This window comes from Aricia agestis, chromosome 14, assembly GCF_905147365.1.
Source record: "Aricia agestis chromosome 14, ilAriAges1.1, whole genome shotgun sequence".
Taxonomy (NCBI): domain Eukaryota; kingdom Metazoa; phylum Arthropoda; class Insecta; order Lepidoptera; family Lycaenidae; genus Aricia; species Aricia agestis.
Genome location: NC_056419.1, coordinates 4,957,342 through 4,982,637, shown reverse-complemented (window position 1 = coordinate 4,982,637; position 25,296 = coordinate 4,957,342). Strand labels below are relative to the sequence as shown.

Here is a 25,296-nt window from a genome sequence, read left to right as displayed (position 1 = left end):
TATTTTGGGGCTTATTGAAAATTCATTTTCTCTTACAATAGTCATTCTGAATATTACATAATATTATTGTCTTACATAAAATGTGTCTTAATTATTGTGCATTTTGCCAATTTCTTGTAAATTCTAAAATCACATTACTATATTCTAATAAGAGTACTAAATGCACAAATTGTAAGCTACTTTCCGCAAACAGCAATACAAAATTATTATTTCTAATTTAAAGATATAAGTACATATTCGTATAAAATGTATAACTACCGCTAAAGTTATAATAATTATTATTACTATGTAATTGTATTACCACAAAATATTCATAAGTCTTCGCTATTATTATGAGACGTCAATATACACCACTATTTTTTAATTAGTACAAATACTTTAGGGGCTTATCAGGCATGCCATTATTATCATATATGTGAAGAAATAATTTTATAATATCTAAAAATAACAAAGTTATTGCAATTTCTTTTTTTAATAAATCTACCATAAAATTATGGACACATTTTACTATCCATTGACTGATTCATTGATAGTATTCTGTCTTACTCATTTTTGTTTTACCGCGGGGCACAATGCGGGCGCAGGGGAGGAGGGGGGTGCTGAGCATCGACGCGAGTTTGCCGAAGATTAATCAATGGGATGCGGCGAGCGCATACGCTAACCAATAGGAACTTACTACACATACTAGTATCTAGAGGCGCGCTTCGGTCATTGAATTAATTATGAATTTACCAAATATTACGTATTTTCGTGGACAATTTTGGGTCTGCGTTTTTTTATGTTTTAACTAAATAAATATGATCAGTTACAGGTACCTAATAAGCCCCTAAAGTATTGGTACTAACTAAAAAATAGTGGTGTATATATATATATATATATATATATATATATATATATATATATATATATATATATATATATATATATATATATATATATATATATATATATATATATATATATATATATATATATATATATATATATATATATATATATATATATATATATATAGATAATATTTTTATAACAAAGTTAAGTGATGTTAAGTTTCATATAAAAATTCTGAGACATCTTTGATCAATTAGATCAGTTTTTCTTTTTTTTATTTCATTTATTAAATTTGTTTTTGCTATGTTGAAAAAATTGATTGTACGGTTTTTGTTCACCTGTTTAATCATGACCGTTAAAAAGCCAACTCATTGAGAGAAATACATTCTTCAGATGGCAAAGTTCCATTATTTGGTCGGGTCAATTTAAGTCGTATATTGGACTTGACGTAACCCTTCAAAATATGCAGGTCCGCCTGATAATAAATTTCTGATAATACAACCCAGTGAAATATTATCCGACCCTCAAAATGTTACATGACATTTTCCATTAAGTCTCATATAAGCGTAGCTCTAGTAGCCAAAGGCTCGGCATTCCTAACTAACCTTTCATGACTCCCGCTGCGTGTACAACGCAAACTGCGCCGCAAACTCGCACGCACATTGCGTAAAGACTCCGCCCTCAAAAACGAGCGGCGTAAATGCGCTCTTGTGAATTCTGATTCGTGACGTAGTATAGTTGGCGTTACTTGACTACGTATATCCTGACTAGGCGCTTCGTTGGATGGCTGAATATTAGGCGTTTGGTTACTTGACGTACGAATATTAGGCGTTCCATGTGTGGTTTCGTTACGAGAACTAGGTAAAGTTTGATTACGTACGATAGATGGCGTTGAATGTCGCATCTCGTTTCTCAATATAGGCGGTTCTGATAGGTAATTGGTCAATATAGGCGGATCTTGAGGTAGATAGTCGCTTGTGATTGGCGGCTCGGAATGTCTTTCGACGCTTTCGCTTAACGTGATTGGTGCATGGCCGTCGTCGTTCTCGATGCGGGATGACGTTATCCTGAAATTGAATAGATTAAATAAATTATAATACAGTTTTGTATGCTTTATAATTTTTGACAAACTGATAACGCGAACGTCGAAAAAAATACTTCAAGCCCACACAGTTTGCACGTTGAGCAAACTGTGTGGGCTTGAAGTATTTTTTTTGATATTTTGAGTTGAGCGTTAAAATCCAAACTTTGCTTAGAAAAATATTTATCTTCATAATTGTTGAAAGCTTTCACACCTTTAAATTTATCGTCTATAGCGACAATTCTACCACGTCAGTGACAACGCGATAGAAGACGAATCTAGCACGTTACAAGTTTGGACTACTTTTTGGATTATTATACGAAAATTTAGTTTGGACTCATTGATTTCATCACTAGCCTCGACACTGCACTACACTTGAGAGTCTACATTCACCGTTTATTTTACATCACAGTTCTCAGTAAACATACCTGCGCAGCGTGCGGAAACTACGTCGCAGCGTGTTCAGCAATCGTGCGCCGGTCGCGGTACTGTATGACGGTGGGGGCGTGTATTTGGGGGGAGGGTCGGGGGGCGGGACCACGGGGGGCGGGGCCCGGCGCGGCGACGCCTCCATCGACGGACGGTAGAGGTTCTGGATGCGCTGTAACGTTATAAGTTTGTTGCTGCTAATCGTAGTCCCACTATTTTGTATCCATACTTCCATACTAATATTATCAATGCGAAAATGTGAAGGAGAAACAGACAGACAGACGTATATGTCTGTTACCTCTACACGCCCAGACCGCTTGACCGATTTTGCTGAAATTTGGTATGCAGATAACTTGAGTCTCGGGAAAGGACATAGGATACTTTTTATCCCGGAAAAATTTACGGTTTCCACGCGATAAACAAATTTTGGCACAACAGAGTTGCCGGCGTCCTCTAGTTATAAAATAAAAATTAATTTCACCCATGTTTTAGGCGGTTTAAGCGTTAAGTAGTAACAGACACATTTTGTCGTTTGTAATAACGATGAGAAAGTGAATGATAAATCAGAAATAGTTTGAGTCTATTACCTTTTGACGATTCAACGGCAAAACCGATTGAGTAAAATTTTAATATAGCGATTAACGAGATATAAGATAGCGCATAGCCGTTTAATGTGTGAGATATTTTGTTTGCCGTATAATACGGTTCGCAGCGACAATGCGTATTTTACAATAAAAAAATAATAGTAAAAACCAGTACACAAACTGAATAATATTTTATGGATACAGTATACTCACCAGTTCATTCATACATTCGTTCGGTTCATAATCCTAAGACGGCGTGTAATTATGAAATAGCAAAATTAGCAATTAGCAAAGTAAAATATGCTCAAATCAAGAAAGTATAAGAATTTCAAAACATGCAATTTAAAACATATTGTCGTACACAATGTATAAAGACAACGTATGGTCTCCTAAACCGTACTGACTACTGCGAAAATACAGGACGACACTGCGGTACTTTGGGTTTAGCATCGCTCATAGTTTAGATACGCGTGCGGTATCATAATATTAATACGCGAACGAAAAACTTTGTAACCCTTTTTACGAAAAATGGGGAAACGTAGGTGCATGAAATTTTGCACAGCTATAGTTTATATGGTGAAGGAGTGCATCGAACTAATATTATTTTAAAATTATGGTTTTATCATACATTTTTTTAACAAATAAAACATAACACACACACATGAGAAATGAAAGATTTTTGAGTGACAAGCCTATACATACGAATTATACTCTTTTATAAATTGAAAATGGATTAAAGTTTTTTTATTGAATCTAAGATACTATTAGACAATGCTTACACAGCCAGTCTGAGATCAGCTGAGGCCATTAGTCCCAGAGACAAGAGTTGAAAAAAAATATGATAAAGTCAATATCTTTTACAAAATATAGGTAGTAGTCCTAATGTCCTTGAAACTAAGGTCGAATTTCGACCATTGGGCGATCTCTAGTCACATTTATTATACCAAAACTGCATCAAAAATTTTAAATTAAAATAGCCGAACTTGAGTACGGATAAAGGAAATTATCGTTACGCTTATTGCGGTCTCAGTCTCACCCAAAAAGTTAATATTATATAGGTATATTAACTTTATGGCTGAGACTGACCGCACTAAGCGTAACGAAAATTATACGAAATAGAGAAACAAAGAGCTGAGCAAGCGAGATGTCATTATCAGTAACACTGCGTGGTAGAAAGAGATGCGTGATTTGTAGTGGCAGAACCCTTTTTAACCGACTTCCAAAAAACGAGGAGGTTATACATATATTCGGCTGTGGATATATTTTTTTTCATCTGTTTTGACAGTCAGACTGCATGTATCGGCACGTTGATAATTTGAGCTCTAAGAAAAATGTGTCATGTAGGAACATAATTTTCACGCACACGTAAACAGATTTGTACACACAGATGTAATTCAATTTCGGTTTCGTTTGACAGCTCGGGATTGTTTCTCTATTCCGCTAGGTACCGTATATTAACTTTATGGTCTCACCTTTAATTTGTAGGTTTAAAATAACAGAATTTGGGTACAGATAAATAATTACCTCAAATATATCAGGTGGTCCCTTGCTCATGTATCTCCAGGTCTGTATGAAGGCGGTTACTGGAACCAGCAGTAAGAGCCCTTGTTGTATACACACGGACACCTGACGTACCCATACTGGCCAGTATCTGGGAAAAAATAAGGTAATATGTCATAAATAGGGCTTATCATCAGGGTAAACACAGATACGGGGTGACTACAGATACAGAGTAAATATAAATACAGGATAAATACGGATGCAGGGTAAGTCCGGATAGTGAATACAGGGTAAATATGGATACAGAGTAAGTCCGGATACAGGGTAAATATGGATACAGGTATAAATCCATATACAGGGTGAATCCGGATGACTTAAAGTTATGCTAAATCAGTGAGTATTTTGCTCGCTTGTCAGTAGTATGACATGCCATTTTGTTGTTGTGTCGTTTCAGCAAAAGTGTTGTTGTGGTACCGCGCACGTCCCTGTTACAAATTATAATATTAATTTAACATACCCGGCAGTTTTTCTCCAACTATAAAGTTGCCGCTGTTGTCCCACCCGAAAATCTACAATGCATATAGCCTGTAACAGAAAACATTACTTAGTATATGTCATTAGTTGTTTGTCTGATTTTTTTAAATTAAATCAAAGTAAACAGTTTTAACACCTCTAAATAAATGGCATGTTATTATAATGTGTTATGATTAAAGATGATTTTATATCTTAACAATAAAAACACTCAATAAACAGTCTTGGCAGGTATTTTTCGCTGACTCTCCAATGTCCCATCTATAATGTAATAAGTAATAACACTCACGGCAATCGCGACAGGCAGCAACACAGTCCACACGAAGCTCAGTAACGCCGCTATGGGCACAGTGGCAGTACGAGGCGGGAACAGCACGCGTACTAACGTATCCGCTGATAGTGGGCGTCCGCGCACCGCGAATACGCCCACTACTAAAGCGACCGCGAGCGCGCCGTGACACCACCCACCCGATATGGTGTAGTCCAACCAGTATACTATACGCACGCCCATCTGTGGAACAAAAACAATCACTCGCAACTGCAGTGCGTGCCAACAATTATAATTTATTATTATAAGCTCAAAAAATTAACACTTTCTGGCGCAGTCACGTAAAAATAGGGCATTATCAGGGCAAACTCGGATCCAGGGTAAATCCGGATTATTTTGGTTCTCCTGGCTAAGGTAAGTTATGACAGCAAAATGGCATCTGCAACGTGGTACCAAACGAGAAAATAACTCCCTTATTAAACATTAATTTTTATCTGGACTTACCCTGAATCCAAAATTACCCTGTTTACACCTGTCCGAAATAACCCTGATCAGCCTTATTATTTTTTAAGGGTTTAGGGTAAAGCCATCTTTTAAATGTAATAATACATCTCTACTGATGAAACAAGCGAACGAAACTTACATCAGTAGATAGCAGCAACCCAACAGCCAATCCGAACACGCAGCTGAAGAACGTAATAGTCGTGTCCCATATCTTGAGCGTCTCCACGTTAAACTCCATGATGCCAGTGACGACACAGTGCCAGATCGCCAGCTGCTGCGCGATGCCAAACATGATGATGATGAAGTAGAATATCACTGCCCAAACCGGAGATAGCTGGGAAAAAATGATGTATGAAAAACACTTTTTAGTTCTTTGTAAGTACAAGCTTAAAACTAAGGCACTGTACAAATCTCGGTTTCTTCCAAATAACTCTTTTATAGATTCATTATTATTATACATTTGGCATACTTTAGTTCAGTTTTAATTTTTAGAGGACCTGGCTCGCAATATGCGATGACAGTAATGTCTTCACTGTCTTCAAACACTGTAAAATATCTGCTGTATATCAAAGATTTCATATTAAAAAAATATATCGGACAGCAGATATTGTATCTGCTGTCAAACACCTGTCGCATTGCAGTCACAAGGTGTACTCACCACGTCGGCGGACACGGCGAGCGCGGCGGGCACTATCTGCGTGGCGAGCTGGAGGGGCTGCCAGCCGCTGAGCGTGCGCCGCACGGTCAGACCCACTATACCGCCGTAGTGGGTGAAGTGCCGGAGCGCCGTACTCGGCGGCGGTTCCGTTATTGGATATAGGAATTGGGAGGATTTTATTGTTTCTGTCAAAATAAAAGTTTTTATGTTGACTTAAAATGTTTAGTTACTTTTGTGTAAGTGTCTAAACACACTAGGTGGGAAATACGCGACTGAACTTCCGTGGCCGATTTTACGTTCCGATGCATTCGACTGATATGTCCGAACCGAAATTATGCGGCGTTGTAACTTTGCCCGTTGTTTGTTAAGTTGCGTAACTTTGCCCGAGTATTCAGTGTCTCGAGCGCCGCCGAATTGACGCCGAAAAAAAACATTGCCCCCGGGCCCAAAATCGCTGCCGAACTTACGTTCGACCGAAGTTCGGCTGTACGCTATAACGCGACGTAATTTTGGCATGGTAATTTAAAATACATTGCAGGCGTAATCATACCGAACTACGGCCGCGTATTTGCGATCAGCATTTTCCAGACTATCGTCTGTCAATGTAACATGAAGTTTTATACGTTTTGTATTTTTTTAAGTAATTATTAAAGGTAATAGTGAATACATTGTTTTATTTGAAATATCCAAGTATATTTTAGTTACTTGAGAAAGTCAAGTTTAGTACAATAAATGTATGTAAATATTTTTGTATTCGATTTGCGTTAGGCTCAAAACCACAAAAAACTTTACTGCCTTATATTTGAATTTTTTAGAGAATGAACTTTTAGGTCCTTCGATATTTTAATTTTAATTCAATAACATAAAAATCAATAATAACTTACCATAACTACTCGGCATGTAAATATATCCGTGGTTTCTTAGTATTTGAACACATATATTCGCTAGGAAAGATCCTAGTAACAGTATTGTGAAGGTAAATATGACTATACAAGTGCTTTCCCTCTGTAGAGTTAAGCTGTTTTTCCGTTTGGCATCCTTGTGTGATATGAGTTGCATTATACAGGCACCTAGTAGTCCCCAAGTGAGGAATGTCTCTTGTGCTGCCGCTGCCCAGCTCTGAAAACAACATTTTATTTGGCAGAAGGGATATTTAAAACGGTAAGCAAAATTATTGTGTGTACGCTGTTGCTTTACTCTACGCCACTTTAAGCTAAGCTAAGCTAAGCCACTTTAGGGCTTCCAAAAATTAAGAACGATAAAAACATTTTATTTTTGGGATTCCCTTTTATCAGGGCGACCGAAGCGAGCCCTAGTATATTCCACAACCTTCACATTTTGTGGTACACTTTACGGAAAAACTATAACGCCTATTGATTTGTGATTTAACATATTATTTTTTATTTGTATGTAGATGTGTTATCACCAGTCAGTCAAGCTAGGTGTGACGACGCGAGCCCTCACAAAGCTCGGCTTTTAGCTAGTTATTAAGGCTAATTGTAGTTCGGAACAGGGCAAGCCCGGATTATTTAAGCCAACGCTAAATCAGCGAGTATTTTGTTCACTGGGACTAATTTGTGATTAAGGCAATTATATCAGGGTAAAATCGGATACAGCGTAAGTCTGGATAGTTAAAGTCAACGCTAAATCGGCAAAATTTTTTTTTCACTGGAACTAACTTACTATAATGAATTAATGGCAAGATAAATTCGGGTACAGGGTGAGTCCGGATAGTCGAAGTCAACGCTAAATCAACTAGTATTTTGTTCACTGGGCTAACTTATGTTAGAGGAATTAATAGCAGGGTTAATTCGGATACAGGGTAAGTCCGGATAATTCAAGTCAACGCCAAATCAGCGAGTATTATGTTCGTTTGGAAAAACCATTCGTCATTTTGTTACGATAGAGGCTAAAATATGAAAATTTTGCGTTGACTTCACTTTTTACGGTTTTACCCTGTATCTAATTTCATCCTCAGCTCAGCCTATTTTGAATATAACAAAATGATAACTACAGCTGCCAAAAAAACATTATAATTATAAGTTCCGTGATTACTGATTACTTACATTAGAATTAATAAAGAATTCACTCCATTCGGTCTCGGCGAAGATATTTGTCACTGCTTCATAAGGGATCAGAGTTAACAGTTTGGTGCAAAGTATCAAAATACCGCATATAGGCAAGAATATCAGCATGTATACAGCCTGCAAGTAAAAAAAATAAAATAATTAACCTTCTTTGCAAAATCTAAGAATTTATTAGGAGCATTTACATTTTGAACTAAGGCTAAATTTCACCAACGACTGTTAAAATTAAGGCGAGGTGAAATCCCATCATGATATTTCTTGACACCCGATTTACCTAGTTCCAATATAATAACGAAATGTATGAGATATAAAGCACAATATTTAAAAGGATTTAAGCCATAAACATTTTAATAAAATATAATACTATCGCTGTAATTAATTTACAAACTCACCTCCGACAAAACTCTTTGTCATCGAAATATAAGTATTAACAAGAATAACTTACATTTTATTTTAATGAAATTGTTAATGAATCTATTTTAAAAAGGTCTGAACAATCTTTTTATTTAATATTTATTTAGAACGAGCTTTTGCCCGCGGCTTCGCTCGCGTTAAGAAGTATTATTATATACAAACTTTCATCCCCTATTTTAACCCCTTGGGGTTGGAATTTACCAAAATTCTTTCTTAGCGGATGCCTACGTCATAACATAGATGTTATGACGTAGGCATCCGGCTGAAATTTGGCATGCAGGTAGACCTGCATGCCAAATTTCAGCCCGATCCGTCCAGTGGTTTGGGCTGTGCGTTGATAGATCACCATGTCAGTCACCTTTGAGTTTTATATATTATATAGAAGATAGAAGATATTTAAAAAAATACAATTTTAATGATAAGCTAAAATGAATCCTATTGTGATGCGTACACGCTTGGTCTTTGGTTTTGTGCAAGGTTATCATTTTTGGATTGAGATAAGACCTCTCATCTCTTTCGCTTTTCATATGAATGAAAGAGAAGACATGACATTTTAACAAGCTGTTAACATTAACAGACGTTGGTGGAATTGGGTCTAATGTAAGTAACTTTCTAATTGTGGTAAAAAAATTATAGCTCTAAAAATTATGTATTATTTAATATTTTCGATTGTAATTTTCAGTAGAAAATAAAGTTTTATTTATGAAATTTTCAGAACTTTAAACAAACGTATTACTTCTTGCTAATAAACAAAATATTTCCATTTACATTAAATACTCATATTAATCATCATCAACATACCTTTCCATAAGACCTAATCCCTTTACATAGTCCAACAAACACAATCATCCAGAGCACAGCCAAATTGAACGCTATATGAAACTTTATAGTACCATAGCCGTTTGTTCCCGGATTTTGTTTTAATACTTCGTTGTGAAAATATACTGGCAATGTCTCGTAGATTTTCATCGTTATATTCTTTGAGATCACATCTGAAAAGATAAAGGAAGTTTCTATAAAATATAGTAATAATAATAATATCTATGGACGCGTCAGTCTGGCCCCGTGGTAAGAACCTGAAGGACTTGTGTTACGGGTACCAGACAACGGAAATATATTTAATACTTTTATACTATACATATATTTAAGATTTTAATTATATGATACACATATTTTTTTTATTTTTTTTTATTTAGGGAGCTTAGTCAACATTGACTATGTCGCTCCATTAGAACAACAATTAAATTTAACCCTAAATCAATATTAATCTATTGCACGTCTATTAAGTGCTATCCTAACCATCTAATAAATTTCTTTAGCTTTATCTGACAGGGGATAAGCTTTTAATACACATCCATGACCCAGGTACTTTGAAAACTTTTTGTTCCGTCGGAGGGATTCGAACCCACGATCTTATATCTTCGAACTCACGGCTTGAGCTACCAACTGAGCTATATCAGAGGTCGTCAAAGAAGTAGTAGTAAGTATAAACATTTCTTTGAAGAATTGTCTGCTATCTGCGTTAGATTAAATTTCACCAAGCTATGTTAAAAGGAAACTAATTTAATCCGAATTCTATCTCGTCCACTTATCAAATTATAGAATGAGACAGACAGAATAAAACCTCTTTAAAATAAACGTCGCATCTTTCTAAAAAGTTGATAAAATTAAGGCTTGAAAACGGTGAAAATACAAAGCTTATAATAATTTATGGACATACGTAAAAACTACAGAAATAAAATATATAATTATTAATTTTAATAAACATAAATATTATATTTAAAAATTAAGGAAGTCACTAATTAATAATTATCTTTCTAATTGCATAATTATTAGTTACATAACATGTCATTAGAATAAACATAACGGATATCATAAAAGCAAAATACCTTTCATATTACGATAAAAAACATATCTAATTAGATAAAATCACGAGTGTAGATAAAATGTACGTGTTTAACAACACTTCAATTACACTTATCATCACTTAAGTATCTTTAATCTTACCTTCTCCACTTCCATAAGGAAGCGCCCACTTGTACTTATCTTCTGAGGTTATGAAGGAATCTCTGAAGTATACGAAGACCCAGGAAAGGCCAATAATACTGTACACCCCTATTAGCATCTGTGCTAAGAGTAGGGCCACACCTATGCCTTGTAGTATGGGAGATATCCTCCACATATCTATAGGCCCGGAGCGCAAGGTCTGGCCCAGGCACAAGTGTAGTGTGAATAGAGGTATGCCGACCAAGAGGGACAGAATTAGGAATTGTACTATGAAGCTCGCTGAAACAAAAGAAAAAAAAAATTTTTTTTTAAAGTCGGTTGGTAAAGGACCGGTATCTCAAACACTCAATTTCTAAAGATTTCCCGCAAATTCGTATATGTATCTTAATTTCGCTAAAACGCTGAACAAATTTTGATAAAATTTCGTATTGATAAACGTTGAGTCTTGAGAAAATTAGGCACAAAGAATTGTTTTTATCGCATAAAATGTAAAATTCCATCACGATAAACGGATTTTGGTACCAACAAGTCTTAACTTTTATTAGTTTTGATTGTCTATTAAATTACCATAATAGTGGATCAAAATGACCATTTCAGAGCAGACCAGACCGACAATTACGGTTCAAGGTTACAAATAATAGAATACCATCACCAATATAATAGGAAACAGACTATTACAAAAACTGACTTCCTAATTCCTTACTCAGTAAACTATGCTAAATAACCTTAAACGACTTTTTGTATTCGCATTTAATTTTATCTGAAACAGATAATCATCATTCATCTCAAGTGTATCAGTTTAGTAATAAAGTTTTTGTGAATGGATGCGGGATGCCTAATTCGTTAAGATTAAGAACACTTGTAGCGACAATCGACATGCACATTTATACGCAAAAAACAAAAGAGCTATCATTGTATTTAATCCAGAGTTAAGAGGATTCCACACCGCCCTTTTTTCCATACAAACGTTGTCCCCTGTTTCCTCCCTGGATAATGCTAGTAGAGTTATAATTTTTTCCTGAATATCTACGGCCACTAATACAATGTCCCTATGTTTTCTTTTTTTTCATAATTTAATTATTAAATAAGATATGAACATTCAAAAACCCAAAAAAATGGCCAAATTTTCCGCTGTGTTCAAACGTCCAGAAAACAGATTTGGATAGATTATACAAAAAAAAGCAAAACATAGGAACACAGCTCAAGCCCTTTTTTAATCTTTAATGAAAAAAGTACTTAAATCGGTTAAGTTTTGGAGAAGGAATCAGGGGACAACGAATCGTTGATTTTCTGGATTTTCTGCAGTTGTCTCTATCGCGTTCTGCGGTATAGGCTTGAGGTAAGGGAGACAGCTATAGATATTACACGTACTTTTTTTTAATTTCTCTAGCCCCTGGTGTATCCTCTTAAGCGTTCTGCGTAAGTCACCTTTTGAAATGAACCTATGTATTTGGATACTACTCGAAACTCAGTTTGACAGAATATTTTAATAATTTTGAATTAATTCAGCAAATCACCAAGACCACCAAATCCACCAAGACAAAAACTAGGTTGAAATAACCTTGGGTGTAGCATTACGTTGAACGAGGATTATTACAGAATCTAGGTCTCCTTTGCTATTGTATTATTCGGTTGCTATTCAATTATTCATGTACTAATATTACAAATCTAAAGTTTGTCTATCTGTCAGTCTATCTATAAGTATTTTGCCTCTTCACGCATTAACAACTAAATCGATTTTGATGAAAGTATGTACGGAGATACTTTGAGACCCGAGAAAAAATAAAGGATACTTTTTACCCTTAAAAAAACGTGGTAAGTAATGGTAAGTAAGTAAGGGCCTAGGCTTGAATAAGCTCCTCCTAGGTATGAAACCACATCGATTAAAGTACCGACAGCAAAACAAACTCACCTCCAAAATGTACGCTGAACATGGCGAACCGGGATATATTAAATATGCCGACCGTACAGCTGAGGCAGGCCAGCATAGCGCTCATACGGTGCGGCCATACTCCAAACGGCGGATCTTCTATGTCTTCGTTCCTTTAATAATAATAAAAAAAATAAAAAGGTTGTTTTGGCTTTTGGTCACAGGAAGTAAATTTTTGACAATGTCGAAAAAAAGGTTGGGAATCCCCGATTTGAAAAAGAATCGGAGACTTATTTGTCGTTTCACTATACTTTTACGGGATTTTTGCAGGTTGCGGACTCTAAAAGTGTCTTGTTGCTATTATTATTATTTATATGCAGAAAAATGCCTTACAAAATTAATAATTATAATATGCCTCATGGCCAAATTATATCATGCCTACCTACATAAATTTTAAAGCGACAAAACGTGAGTTATCTTAAATTTTGAACGGTCACGAATATTTGGGTGATAAGGAGTTTTTTGATTAAACCGCATGCGTCTTTATCAACTGAGAGACAATGAATAAGCCACTTATGCAATAGACAGACAAAGGAATTATATTTCTGTATTAGTAGCTAAATTACAAAATAATAAAAAATATCATTACGAGCCGATAGACGATAGTTGAGTACGCCTGCAAAGCTAGCTAGTATGGGATTTATATTTTAAAGCTAGCTAGTATGGGATTTATAGATTACTTCCACAATCCACATGAAGAATGAAAAAAAATAGTCTGTAGGATAAAATGTCTTGCTTTAGAATACTTGTCCTACAACTATACTTTAGTCTTCCTTCGAAGAATAGAAATGCCATGTCAATTCTCCACGCTTAAGCTTGATGACATAGAGAAAACTCGTCTGACCAGGCATTTTCTATAGCGCCATAGGAAAATTAGTATCGCTTACAGAACAAGTTTTCTTTTGACGTAATTACAAACAGGAAATATAATAGTGTCGACTGTCGTAGCTTATTATGTTCGTACGATCAGAAACATCACAGTTCTTATATTATGGTCGCTGTTAAGAATTTGTGTCCTAAGTCCTAACCGACATTTTTTTTTGTTGAATGCAGTCTTGTTCTTAATCATCTAAAGAACATAGTTCTGCATTCATATTTTATTGAACTCAATACGTCATTTTTGTGGGTTAGTACACGAATGCATATAACAGCGTCTAATTATATAGCCTCAACATGCACTGTCGAAAATATGACCTCTTTTTTCGAAATGAATGAAGAATCTTTGTCTTTCAAGTGATTTTTCCAATGTACTATCAGAGTAGTTGATTCCTATGCAAATCGGGGACCTAAGTAGTTTGGTTGCGTTACGTCAAACCCAGCTGACAGATCACAATTAACATTGAATTGACATATTCGACCAAATAACGTTGGTCTGTCAATTGCATAGGAATCAACTTCCTCGATGGTACCTACTCGAATAAGACAAGCAGACATTCATACTAATATTAAAAATGCGAAAGTGTGTCTGTCTGACTGTCTGTCTGTTACCTATTCACGCCCCAACCGCTAAACCGATTTTGCTGATTGTATTGAGATACGAGTCCTGGAAAAGGACATGGGATACTTTTTATGCCGAAAAAATGTAAGTTCCCGCGCGATAAACGAATATTGGCGCAACTGAGTTGCGGGTATTATCTATTATAGTCACCGTATAAATAGTTAATTCTTTTATTAGTTACCTATAAGGGGGTTTAAGATTTGGTATAGCCGCCAAAACTCTGGCGATTAGTCGATTATATTATAAATCCTAAAGCTAATATCACCACGAAAAGTAATTGACTCATATTGAACAAGCAAGTTTCCGAGTATTTTCAACTAAAAATTCCACTTACGTATTGACGCACATCCGTTTTGCAGAAAGGAAGGACTTTTTCGAATTGGCATTCAAAAAACTTTGAAAGTATTCGGTAAAAATGGAAAAAAGCGCAATGTTCGAATTTTAGATCTCTTTGGTGGGACGAGGAGGAAGCGGGGCGGGTACGCAAGGAGACGCTATTGGTCAGCACTCAGCAGTCAGCAATAGTTGCTATTGGTAGATCAAAAGGTGGGTCGTCATTGGTAGATTCATCAGATACTTCATTGGTAGCTATTATATGTTTGGACAAGCGATCTTAAAATTGTGGGCGTCCTTAGTCCTTAGAAGAAGACTGGTTGACCAACTGAACAAAAAAAAGTAAACAGCATTTTGCTTATAAAATAAACTGTTCTCCGTAAATGTCGAAGTACACAAATTACACATTCATTTACATAGTAAATCCCATACTTGATAACACAATTTCCGCACACAATAAAAAGTAATGTAATCAGAAAGGCTATTTTGCGAATATACTTTCCTTGTAGTACATTTTTATTTGTGAAGTTATGACAAAGAAGGTTAGATAGATTACAAAAATATTTTGCAGACAAATATTATATTCAGCTACTGGCATTGTCTATGCTAAATTAAGTTTAAGTATTTTAAATTACTTGCTGTTTATGAATCTCGTAATATTTATGGGTTTTAATAACACAGAAGTGGTATTTTAAAACAGTAAAAATAGCTTTAAACAGCATAGCATATTATATTCATACACATGAGCGTTATTCAAATAACTAGACGTTCCGCGCGGCTTCGTCCGCGTAAATTAGATATTTCACAGACAAATTAGTCCACAAAAAATAGCCTATGATCCTTCACGTGGTCTACTTATCTGCGCCAAATAACAGAAACATTGCTCCGGTAGTTCGTAAGGTAAGCCCTTTCAAATAATTCCCCCCCCCCCGTTTTTGCCATATTTTCCTCTATTTGTTCGCTGCTTTTAGTCTTAGCGTGATAAAATATAGCCTATAGCCTTCCTCAATAAATGGGCTATCTAACACTGAAAGAATCTTTCAAATCAGACCAGTAGTTCCTGAGATTAGCGCGTTCAAACAAACAAACAAACTCTTCCGCTTTATAATATTAGTATAGATATGAATTCAATAATATTTTGAATTAAAAGTTTTAAGAAATATATTTTCTAGGATGTTCAGTGTTAAAACATAATATTTTGTTCTCAAAGTGGGCAGTAGACAAAATAAATTTGGGAACCCATGCTCTAAAGAGAAAAGCAGGGGTCTTTCCCTTAGGTGCAATGTGTGCGGTGCACACGGGCGCCGCGGTCCTAGGGGCGCCGAGCGCCGCTCGCACTCGGCGCGCGCCCGCGCTGGCCGGCCGCCACGGCCCACGCTTTATTGACCAACGTAAAAAGAACTCCAGTTTGCAAACATTTTTGTGTAATATCCGAAGCTCTTCTTATATTTGTAGAATTACAGCAAAGCAAGGCGCGCCATGAGCGGCTCGGCTTTTGCAATATAAATAATAAAATCTTTATTTTTCAACGTGAAATGAACCTTAAAACACATAAATGAAAATTATATTATTTGGTGTAATAGTGAGTGTCCTATCGCTCGTTTTTTCAAAAAAGGTAGTGGGAGGATTTGGATTTAGATACAAAAAAGCACAGTGTTCTAATTTAGAAAACAAACTGTGCCATGCTGGCTCTTCGGATGTAGAATTAATACCGATGTTGTGATGATGTGATGTTTAATAAGTATAGAAAATGAAATTTAAAGTAAAATTGAAGTACTTAAGCGATATAAAATTTACGTTTTGGGGTTAGGCTTGTTAGGGTCAGTCAAGACTCAAGAGCACATCATGGTCAAAACCGAAAAAAACTTCAATCTACAAACATATAACAATAGAGTTTGTTATCTATTTTTGGAGAAATTTGACAGTACCTGTGTGGTAACTTGATGTGCTGTTATAATTTGTCTGGTGGAACGAAAGAAGCCACCGCTTAGAGTCCTCACCCTTAAGCGGCCGGACAAACTGTACTTTTACTTTGTACCCATTTCATTTTGACCGCGCGCGCGCTTGTTAAGGGGCGCTAGGGTAATGTTTGCACACGGGCGCCACATGGGCTAGAGACGGCCCTGGAGAAAAGCCTAGCTAAGCTTTTATAAAATTACCTAGTTGATTTATGGACAGACAGGCAGACAATGTTACGAAGTAGCATTAAATAATACCAGTTGTATAATATTACAATGTTCAAAAATCTTACCTCTCATCCGTTGCGTTGGCCATGTTTTGATTCGTAGGAGACACAACCAGGGATTCCGTTGAGGAGCTAGATGTGCTACTCCTGGCAGTACTCCGGGCAGTGTTTCTGCCAGTCCAGTCGTTGGTGACGTCACTCTCACCAGGCGACGGCAGCGACAACGTCCTATTCATCAGCAACGTCCGCCTACCGACTATCAGTGGTCCCGAGGCACTATCACTACTTATATTAGTCGTAACCTGAAGCTGTATTGGGGCACTAGTTGGTCGCATATTCACGTGGTGCTCTAAAAAAAGTATCACAGGTAGTGTGAGCGGCTCGCACGACGTGTCTGTCAACGTCGGAAGGACTATCGGATCGAGGCATCGCATTGAATTCCTCAAGCTATCGTTGACAGTATTCACTCGTTCTATCGGCCTTTCGACATTAGGTTTCAGTATCTCGGAAAAACTTTTCGATCGCCCGAATTTTGAGTTCCGCGGCTCATTTTGTTGCACGCTTTCCGTTGCTTGCGGTATCGAGCGATGACTGTTTGGGCAAACCACGACTTGTGTATCATCGTCGCACGAACTCTGAGAATCCTCCTCCTCTTTAACGATTTCCTTTAATTTAAACACCACATCCTCGTCCCCGCTGTCGAGAGATTTCGCTCCGTCGTCTAAGCACGCGAGCAGCGACTTATCCAAAACTTCGTCTAAGTCATTCAAAATATCCATGAATTGGCAAAGCGCCGTCGTTTGAAACTCCTCATTATCTTCGGAAATATCACTAGAGTTTTGTGATGCAAAGTTTAAATCAGACTTGTAACAATCGGGTATGTTCTTTTGAAGGTCCTCCCTCAAATCGTCATCGTCGTCTGTGATGGTGTCACTCATTCGTTCGCTGCTATCGTTGCTATCCACGGTGCTGGATGCTTCACTGTCCATGCTACTCCCAGGCTGTGCTCGTTGCTCGTATTGTCCCTCATCCATGTTGACAATATCCATTTTTATTGCATGCCCTAGGTCATATCCAGCTCGTTTTGGCGAGAACCCTGCAAAAAAGAAAAAAATTACACTGTATTCTGCACTAAAATGTTATTTAAACGTAACAATGCATACAAAATTTAGCAGACACAATTTTCCACAGTCTATTCATGATGACTAACATCAGTAAACTCGAACAAGATTCACGAGTGAACAAACATGCTAATTACTCACATTAGTACGGAAAGTGAGGCTTAATGTTTTAACACAGATGTACCAAATGAAATTGTACACAATTTACTCAATAGTCTAGCTGGATTGTTATGGAGATTATGAATTATAAAGTTAAAGATACTTTAACCTACATTCATATCAATCTGGAATTCTAGAACATTTACAATTAGGCTCTAAAATACTGAAGCTTTTATTACTACATTGTTCACTCAGATAAGAAAAATTTAAGAGAATAATATTTACCTAACACATTAAAAAATTTTATTACAAAAGCTTTGAAGTAATAAGCATAAAATTTACATTAATAGATTACTAAGCTATAAAGTACTAAGTTGAGCACTTGATTTTTATCAAAAATAAATATTGTATAGCTAACTTTTGCATCTTCCACAGATGTCTGCAATAATACTAAAAATTGAAATTTAATTATGCTGTATTGATTTCAAAATTTTAATTTAGAGGTTAATTCTTCAAGCCCCATAAGAGCACCGGTGATCGCGACAACAATAGAATACAAAAGCATTTCCTGGAATCTGCGATCGAAGTATTAAATCATGGGTAAAGTTACAAATTTTACCCATGATTTAAACTGTAAATTAAAAAAAATGTTATTTCGTTGACACAAATTTTTGTCTGTAGTACACAAAAAATAAAATTATTTTTTTGTTCATCATCAAAAAGATGAAATACAAAAATAATTAAAAATCTATACTAATATTATAATTCTGCAGAGTTTGTTAGTTTGTTTGCTTGTTTGTTTGTTTGTTTGTTTGAATGCGCTAATCTCAGGAACTACTGGTCCGATTTGAAAAATTTTTTCAGTGTTAGATAGTCCATTTATTGAGGAAGGCTATAGGCTATATTTTATCACGCTAAGACTAATAGAAACGAAGAAATAGAGGAAAATGTGGAAAAAAGCGCTAATCTCAGGAACTACTGGACCAATTTGAAAAATTCTTTCAGTGTTAGATAGCCCATTGATCGAGGAAGGCTATAGGCTATATTTTATCACGCTAAGACTAATAAGAGCGAAGAAATAGTGAAAAATGTGGAAAAAACGGGGGAAATTATATGAAAGGGCTTATTTAAACGCGCTAATCTCAGGAACTACTGGTCCGATTTAAAAAAATCTTTCAGTGTTAGATAGCCCATTTGTTGAGGAAGGTTATAGGCTTTATTTTATCACGCTAAGACTAATAAGAGCGAAGAAATAGAGGAAAGTGTGGAAAAAACGGGGGGAAATTATTTGAAAGGGCTTATTTGAACGCGCTAATCTCAGGAACTATGGGTCCGATTTGAAAAATTCTTTCAGTGTTAGATAGCCTATTTATCGAGGAAGGCCATAGGCTATATTTTATTATTCTACAACTAATAGGTGCGAAGAAATAGAGGAAAATGTGGAAAAAACGGGGGAAATTATATGAAATTACTTATTATCTTAAGAACTACTGGAGCAATTTTTATGTTATTTGGCAAACATGAAGAATAGACCATGTTAAGGGACATAAGATATTTTTTTGCGGAAAAATGTATGGTCGCGTGAAATTCCTAAATTACGCAAGCGAAGCCGCGCGGAACATCTATATATAATAAAATCGTAGGAAAGTCAATGCTGTACATTGAATATTTTTGTACAATAAATAATACTTGGAACGTGATCTACTATACTAATGCGGATGAAGTCGCGGGCAACAGCTAGTTAAGTATATGAATGATGTAATTTGCCCATTTAATTTCTTGTAATTTCTGTAAGACACTTTCTTTTCAATAAAAACAGTGCCTAATTTCATACAATAATTAAATTACATATTACACAAAAAAGTTATCAGTTTCAATGAGATAAATTATTATTATGAAGCAAGGGCAATACATTATAGTACCTTTTGGTGTATTTATAATATAATATGAGTAATAAACTACTAATTAAAAGATAGGACTTCTCGAAATGGGAGTTGGAACATAATATTAGGAACTTAGAGCAAGCAAGACCTACTTTGTATGTGACAAACTTATAAAAATTAAAAGCAAACTTAGAGAATAGAAGCTAATTATAAAAAATACCTTAGGCATCAATTACATCCTTTTAGAAGCAGGGATTTTCTTTAAAACATTATGGAACGTATTAAAATTAAGAGTTATTTACTATTTTAAAAATTATAATAAAGCACTCTTTTATCATAATTATGAACTCATGTTCCACAAGCACACTTTAACTATTGAAATTTAAAACATTTCTTACAAAATATTAGAAAAGGACACTGTATATTTGCACTTTTTATTTATCATGTAAAATTCTTAAATAAAATATTTTTTTAACACGAACAATGGAGAACAGCTTGTTGACAATTGACAACTAAATGACAACCATGAACCACATGACAATTTGACAAATGACGGAGCTACTTGACGTTGACAATATGTTTTTTTTTTGTTTAGAGAGAAAGATACAAACATTCCGGTTTCCAGTTCCACAAAATTACATCTTTCAGTTTTATTTTTGGTCTTCAAATGACTATTCACTACATAAATAAATGGGGAAACACCGAAATTCAAAAACAAAATCAATAATCAGTCGAAAGAAATCTATCGTTTACCATTCAACTCAAAAGTTTAGACTTGGCTTAGTCTTCACTTCCTGACCGCTGTAGTGCTGAGTGCAGTCGCTGCCTGCAGGAATAACGTCTACTTTTTCATAGAACATAACTAAAACTGAAAACAAAATATAACAATCAGACTTTGGAAAATAGACATACGTAGTATCGTAGTCCGAGAAATAGACCAATTATGTGTCCAATGCTCATAAGTCATAAAACACGGTAAATACTTAAATTACCGTCTAATAAATCTCTATGTTGCTTATAAATTCTACCTTCTCAACTGTAAAATATACAAAATCATAACCGTTCTTAATACAGCACCTGAAAGATGGATGATTAAAAGCAAAAAATCGAACGGTGTATAAGACGGTTATGCAGAGGTCAAAGTTTAAAAATTCTGTATTTTGTTGTATAAATTTTAAATTTCAACCTTATATCTAAGTCACAGATGCTATTATCAAATGTATTTCTTTGAATAACAAAGTAAATAAAGTTGATAAAATGCCAGTTGTTTGGTTAATATAATCGAGGGTCGATTAAATTGAAATTTTTTATCAGTGTTACATTTTACATCGAAGAGAAAGTTCTGTGATATATTTTAATTATGATTTTTGTAAGAACTAGAATTATAGCTGTAAAAATGCCATCGTTAACCAAGGTTTGTTTTCCTCTTGTCATTCATACGATCAAAGTACTGTTATAAAACGTACACGCACGGCGATTTCTTTATTTTTCTGCTCAGTCGTGCTATGAACGGTTCAGTGGAAGGTGCATTAGCTTAATCACTGGGCTTTGGTACTTAACACATAACCGACGTAACCCTTGTATTATCACAGTATTTTCAAGTATTATATTTTGTTTGATAGTTTAATACCGCGATGGCAGCGTACTCCACGAAAGCACTGAACGATGTAGTGATAGTATCTGCAGTGCGAACCCCCATAGGGTCCTTCCGAGGGAGTCTCGCCAGTGTATCTGCGACGGAACTGGGCGCGGTGGCCGTGAAAGCGGCGGTCGAGAGAGCCGGGGTGCCCAAAGAGGAGGTTAAGGAGGTTAGTTATGCACCTACTTTCTCAATTTACTGTTATCCGAAATTAAGTTATGCAATTAACCTATAATATTGTGCTAGTTGCTATCCAAATTGAGTGGTTATTGTTATCAGTTTATCTCAACACAAGGAAACATTTCGCATGAAGTAGTCTTATATTTTGTCTTCTCATACTCTTATGTACATTATCAGCTGATGTAAATTGTTAACATTATTGATAAACATACAAGTAAACTATGAAAGAATGACCAAAAGTAAGGACCAAAAAAAATATCCAAAAAGTAAAAACAGGAGGCAACAAATAGATAAAAACTAATGTACAATTTTGTTTTTAGGTGTACATGGGAAATGTCTGCTCTGGCTACTTGGGCCAAGCACCAGCAAGACAAGCGACTATTTTTGGTGGTCTTCCAAAGAGCACAATATGCACCACTATCAACAAAGTATGCTCCTCAGGCATGAAATCAATTATGCTGGCAGTGCAGGGGCTGCAAGTCGGTTCACAAGATGTCATTCTGGCTGGTGGAATGGAGTCTATGTCCAATGTACCATTCTACTTGAAACGAGGTGAAACTTCCTACGGAGGTATGCAACTGGTCGATGGTATTGTACATGACGGCCTCACTGATGTCTACAATAAGTTTCACATGGGCAACTGTGCTGAAAACACAGCCAAGAAATTAGGCATCTCCAGGGAGCAACAAGATGAGTATGCTATATCGAGCTACAAGAAAAGTGCAGCAGCCTATGAGTCAAAAGCTTTTGCTGATGAATTAGTGCCAGTATCTGTGCCACAAAAACGAGGAGCCCCACCAGTTATTTTTGCAGAGGATGAGGAGTATAAGAAAGTTAACTTTGATAAGTTCACAAAGTTGTCTACGGTATTCCAAAAGGAGAATGGAACAGTTACTGCCGGCAATGCTTCGACACTCAATGATGGAGCTGCAGCTCTCCTTCTGATGACAGCTGAGGCGGCCAAGAGATTAAATGTTAAACCTTTGGCTCGTGTTGTGGGCTATGCTGATGGGGAATGTGACCCAATTGACTTCCCTATTGCCCCTGCTGTTGCTATACCCAAGTTACTAGAAAAGACTGGTGTGAAAAAGGAGGATGTGGCTCTCTGGGAGATCAATGAAGCTTTCAGTGTTGTTGCTGTTGCCAACCAGAAAGTATTAGAACTGGACCCTGCTAAACTGAATGTGCATGGAGGTGCAGTAAGTCTCGGTCACCCGATTGGAATGTCAGGAGCGAGGATAGTTGTCCACTTGTGTCATGCTCTTAAGAAGGGAGAAAAGGGTGTTGCTGCAATCTGTAATGGTGGCGGTGGAGCCTCCTCAATTATGATCGAAAAATTGTAAGTTTAAGATAAAACTAACATACATTTTGGCATATTGTTACGATGTTAAAACTTAAAGTTTGGTACTAATTTATAAAACACTTTATATTTATTTATTGGTTTTTGTAAATGTTCTAAGAATGTTTTGTATTTTGTTATAAGAACAGAATGTCACAGTGTATATATTAGGTTTATGGGGTATTACATTATCATTTATATTGGATCATTTCTATGATCATATATAGGATCCAATATATATGATCATTTGATCATATCTGCGTATTACATTAACATATTTCATTGATCCTATTTTACGTCATATGTGGTTTCAATAGCCAATGGAGAGCGCTAACACTGACAGGTATTGACGTCAGGGTTACTAGATCTCAGAGAATTCGATTTGTCAAAAGACATCGTCATTTTTAATATGGCTTGTTTTTTGTTATTTCAGCAAGATTATCCAAGTATATAATTAGAAAAATAATTACATTACATTATTTGAAACATATTAACGAACAAGAAATTAAAAACTCTTTTTTATATTAAATAACTGGCAACACCTATTTCTATGACTGTATTAGATCCAATCTCTCAGCAAATGTCAAAAATCTATGATCAAGGAAGAAATGAATCATATGTCTATATTACATTATCCAATATCATTGACTCAATGATCTCGGATCCAATATATATGATAATCTAATATCCCCCTATGAAATGCTTGGTATATTTGTTTGTGGGTAATAAAATAATAATATTAACACCAGTAATATAATTGCAATAATTAAATCCCAAGATGGCTGTAACTTTGGATTTAATAACATCTATAATAATATGCTTATGTGCCTTCATAATTAATTATACATTCTGATGCATTGAGATAATGTTCTGATGGAACTATTTTACATAGTTTTAGCATAAGAATGCAGTAATATAAAATAGTATTGTATAGTATTTCTAAGCATAACAGAAGATCAATTATGAGTAATATACACTTTTATTGTTATTTTTATAATAAACAATATATTATGTTAAAAAAGATTTTATTTTTTTATAATATTGAATGTCCTAATTTTCAGGGATGAGGTTGAAGAAGGTCTTCCAGTTTTAACTTTTTACACAAAAGATCCATGCCCTCTCTGTGACATAGTCATGGAAGAATTAGAACCGTACAAAAATAGATTAGAGATACGTAAAGTTGATATAACTTTAAAAGAGAACTTGAGGTGGCTAAGATTGTATCGGTTAGATATACCGGTTCTATTTTTAAATGGCAGGTTTTTATGTATGCACAGGCTTAATCATGATGTACTAGAAAGAAGACTTCTACGAATTGAGTCTTATAAATAAGTTGTAGGTGTAATGATATGTGATATAAAAATTACAAAATTTATCTTGCCGAGAGGGCAAGGTCATTATTAAGATTCCTCCTGATAAGTCTGTTAGAATAGATAACTGAAGAATCAATAAAATCAAACATAATTTTGCTCCTGTAACAGAGAAATGATAATATTAAGCAAACAGCATACTTAATCAGTTTTAAAAGTAATCAAAGAAATATACTATTATATACTATCTTTTGTTTTATTTATCATTCCACTCAATTTTTCCTGGATTGGCTAGGTACTCAATATTGCCTGTTTAGTAATCAATCAATCACTGGCTGTGAGCTGGCTGTAAGCCTGTAGCATGAATTATTATAACGCAGGAGAGCTATGCAGTATACTGCAAGCTGCGTAAATAAGTCAGGAGTCAGGACAATACCAAACTCAGACAAAACAAGGCATCGACTTTGCGACTTACGAGTAAGATAATAATAGGTAACCAAGGGGATTGGATATTATAATAGGCTATAGGAACCAGAAACAAGTACTGTGCAACCCAGAACAGTAACTGATTGTAACTCGAACCAACTAGTAAGAAAAGAGTGGCCACGGGTGGGGACTGGCGGCAATTGCTGTACCATCAGTTATCAGGCCATCCGGCAGCTCGTTTACCGGTTCAATTTTATTATTTATAAATTATAATAAAGAACCCTGAAGCCTGGACTGACCCTAGAGTGCAGCAGGCTATAAATAAATAGTTAATGGTAGCTTATCGGTTTAAAAATATGATAATATTTAAAAATGTTAGCCTGAATAGAAATCGTCCTTTGCGAATGCGACAGAAGAAATAAAAAAGTCTCTGTCCTAGAATTCAGCCAGCTGTCAAAT

The 25,296-nt window shown here is 35.6% G+C and overlaps 2 protein-coding genes across 5 annotated transcripts; one reads left to right on the top strand and one right to left on the bottom strand.

Annotated features, from left to right (window-relative positions):
* Positions 1 to 1,376: 1,376 nt before the first annotated feature.
* On the bottom strand, positions 1,377 to 20,427 carry LOC121733569. 2 transcript variants are annotated; one of them, XM_042123860.1, is made up of 14 exons: positions 20,164 to 20,427; positions 16,907 to 17,936; positions 12,807 to 12,937; positions 10,895 to 11,173; positions 9,689 to 9,879; positions 8,453 to 8,590; positions 7,271 to 7,505; positions 6,387 to 6,571; positions 5,868 to 6,062; positions 5,246 to 5,467; positions 4,943 to 5,010; positions 4,450 to 4,576; positions 2,341 to 2,513; positions 1,377 to 1,898 (listed from the first exon to the last, which is right to left on the bottom strand). In XM_042123860.1, exons 2-14 carry the CDS (start codon positions 17,887 to 17,889, stop codon positions 1,388 to 1,390), a joined length of 3,438 nt encoding a protein of 1,145 aa, XP_041979794.1. In that variant the 5' UTR covers positions 17,890 to 17,936; positions 20,164 to 20,427; the 3' UTR covers positions 1,377 to 1,387. The 2 variants fall into 2 exon arrangements, with proteins under 2 accessions (XP_041979794.1, XP_041979793.1); XM_042123859.1 differs by lacking the exon at positions 20,164 to 20,427 and adding an exon at positions 18,004 to 18,040.
* Positions 20,428 to 21,220: 793 nt separating this feature from the next.
* LOC121733570 (acetyl-CoA acetyltransferase, mitochondrial) lies at positions 21,221 to 24,631 on the top strand. Of its 3 annotated transcripts, XM_042123861.1 has the most exons (4): positions 21,221 to 21,357; positions 21,566 to 21,751; positions 22,083 to 23,101; positions 24,163 to 24,631. In XM_042123861.1, exons 1-4 carry the CDS (start codon positions 21,304 to 21,306, stop codon positions 24,431 to 24,433), a joined length of 1,530 nt encoding a protein of 509 aa, XP_041979795.1. In that variant the 5' UTR covers positions 21,221 to 21,303; the 3' UTR covers positions 24,434 to 24,631. The 3 variants fall into 3 exon arrangements, with proteins under 3 accessions (XP_041979795.1, XP_041979798.1, XP_041979796.1); XM_042123864.1 differs by lacking the exon at positions 24,163 to 24,631 and having other exon boundaries at positions 22,083 to 23,311; XM_042123862.1 differs by lacking the exon at positions 21,221 to 21,357 and having other exon boundaries at positions 21,408 to 21,751.
* Positions 24,632 to 25,296: the final 665 nt, after the last annotated feature.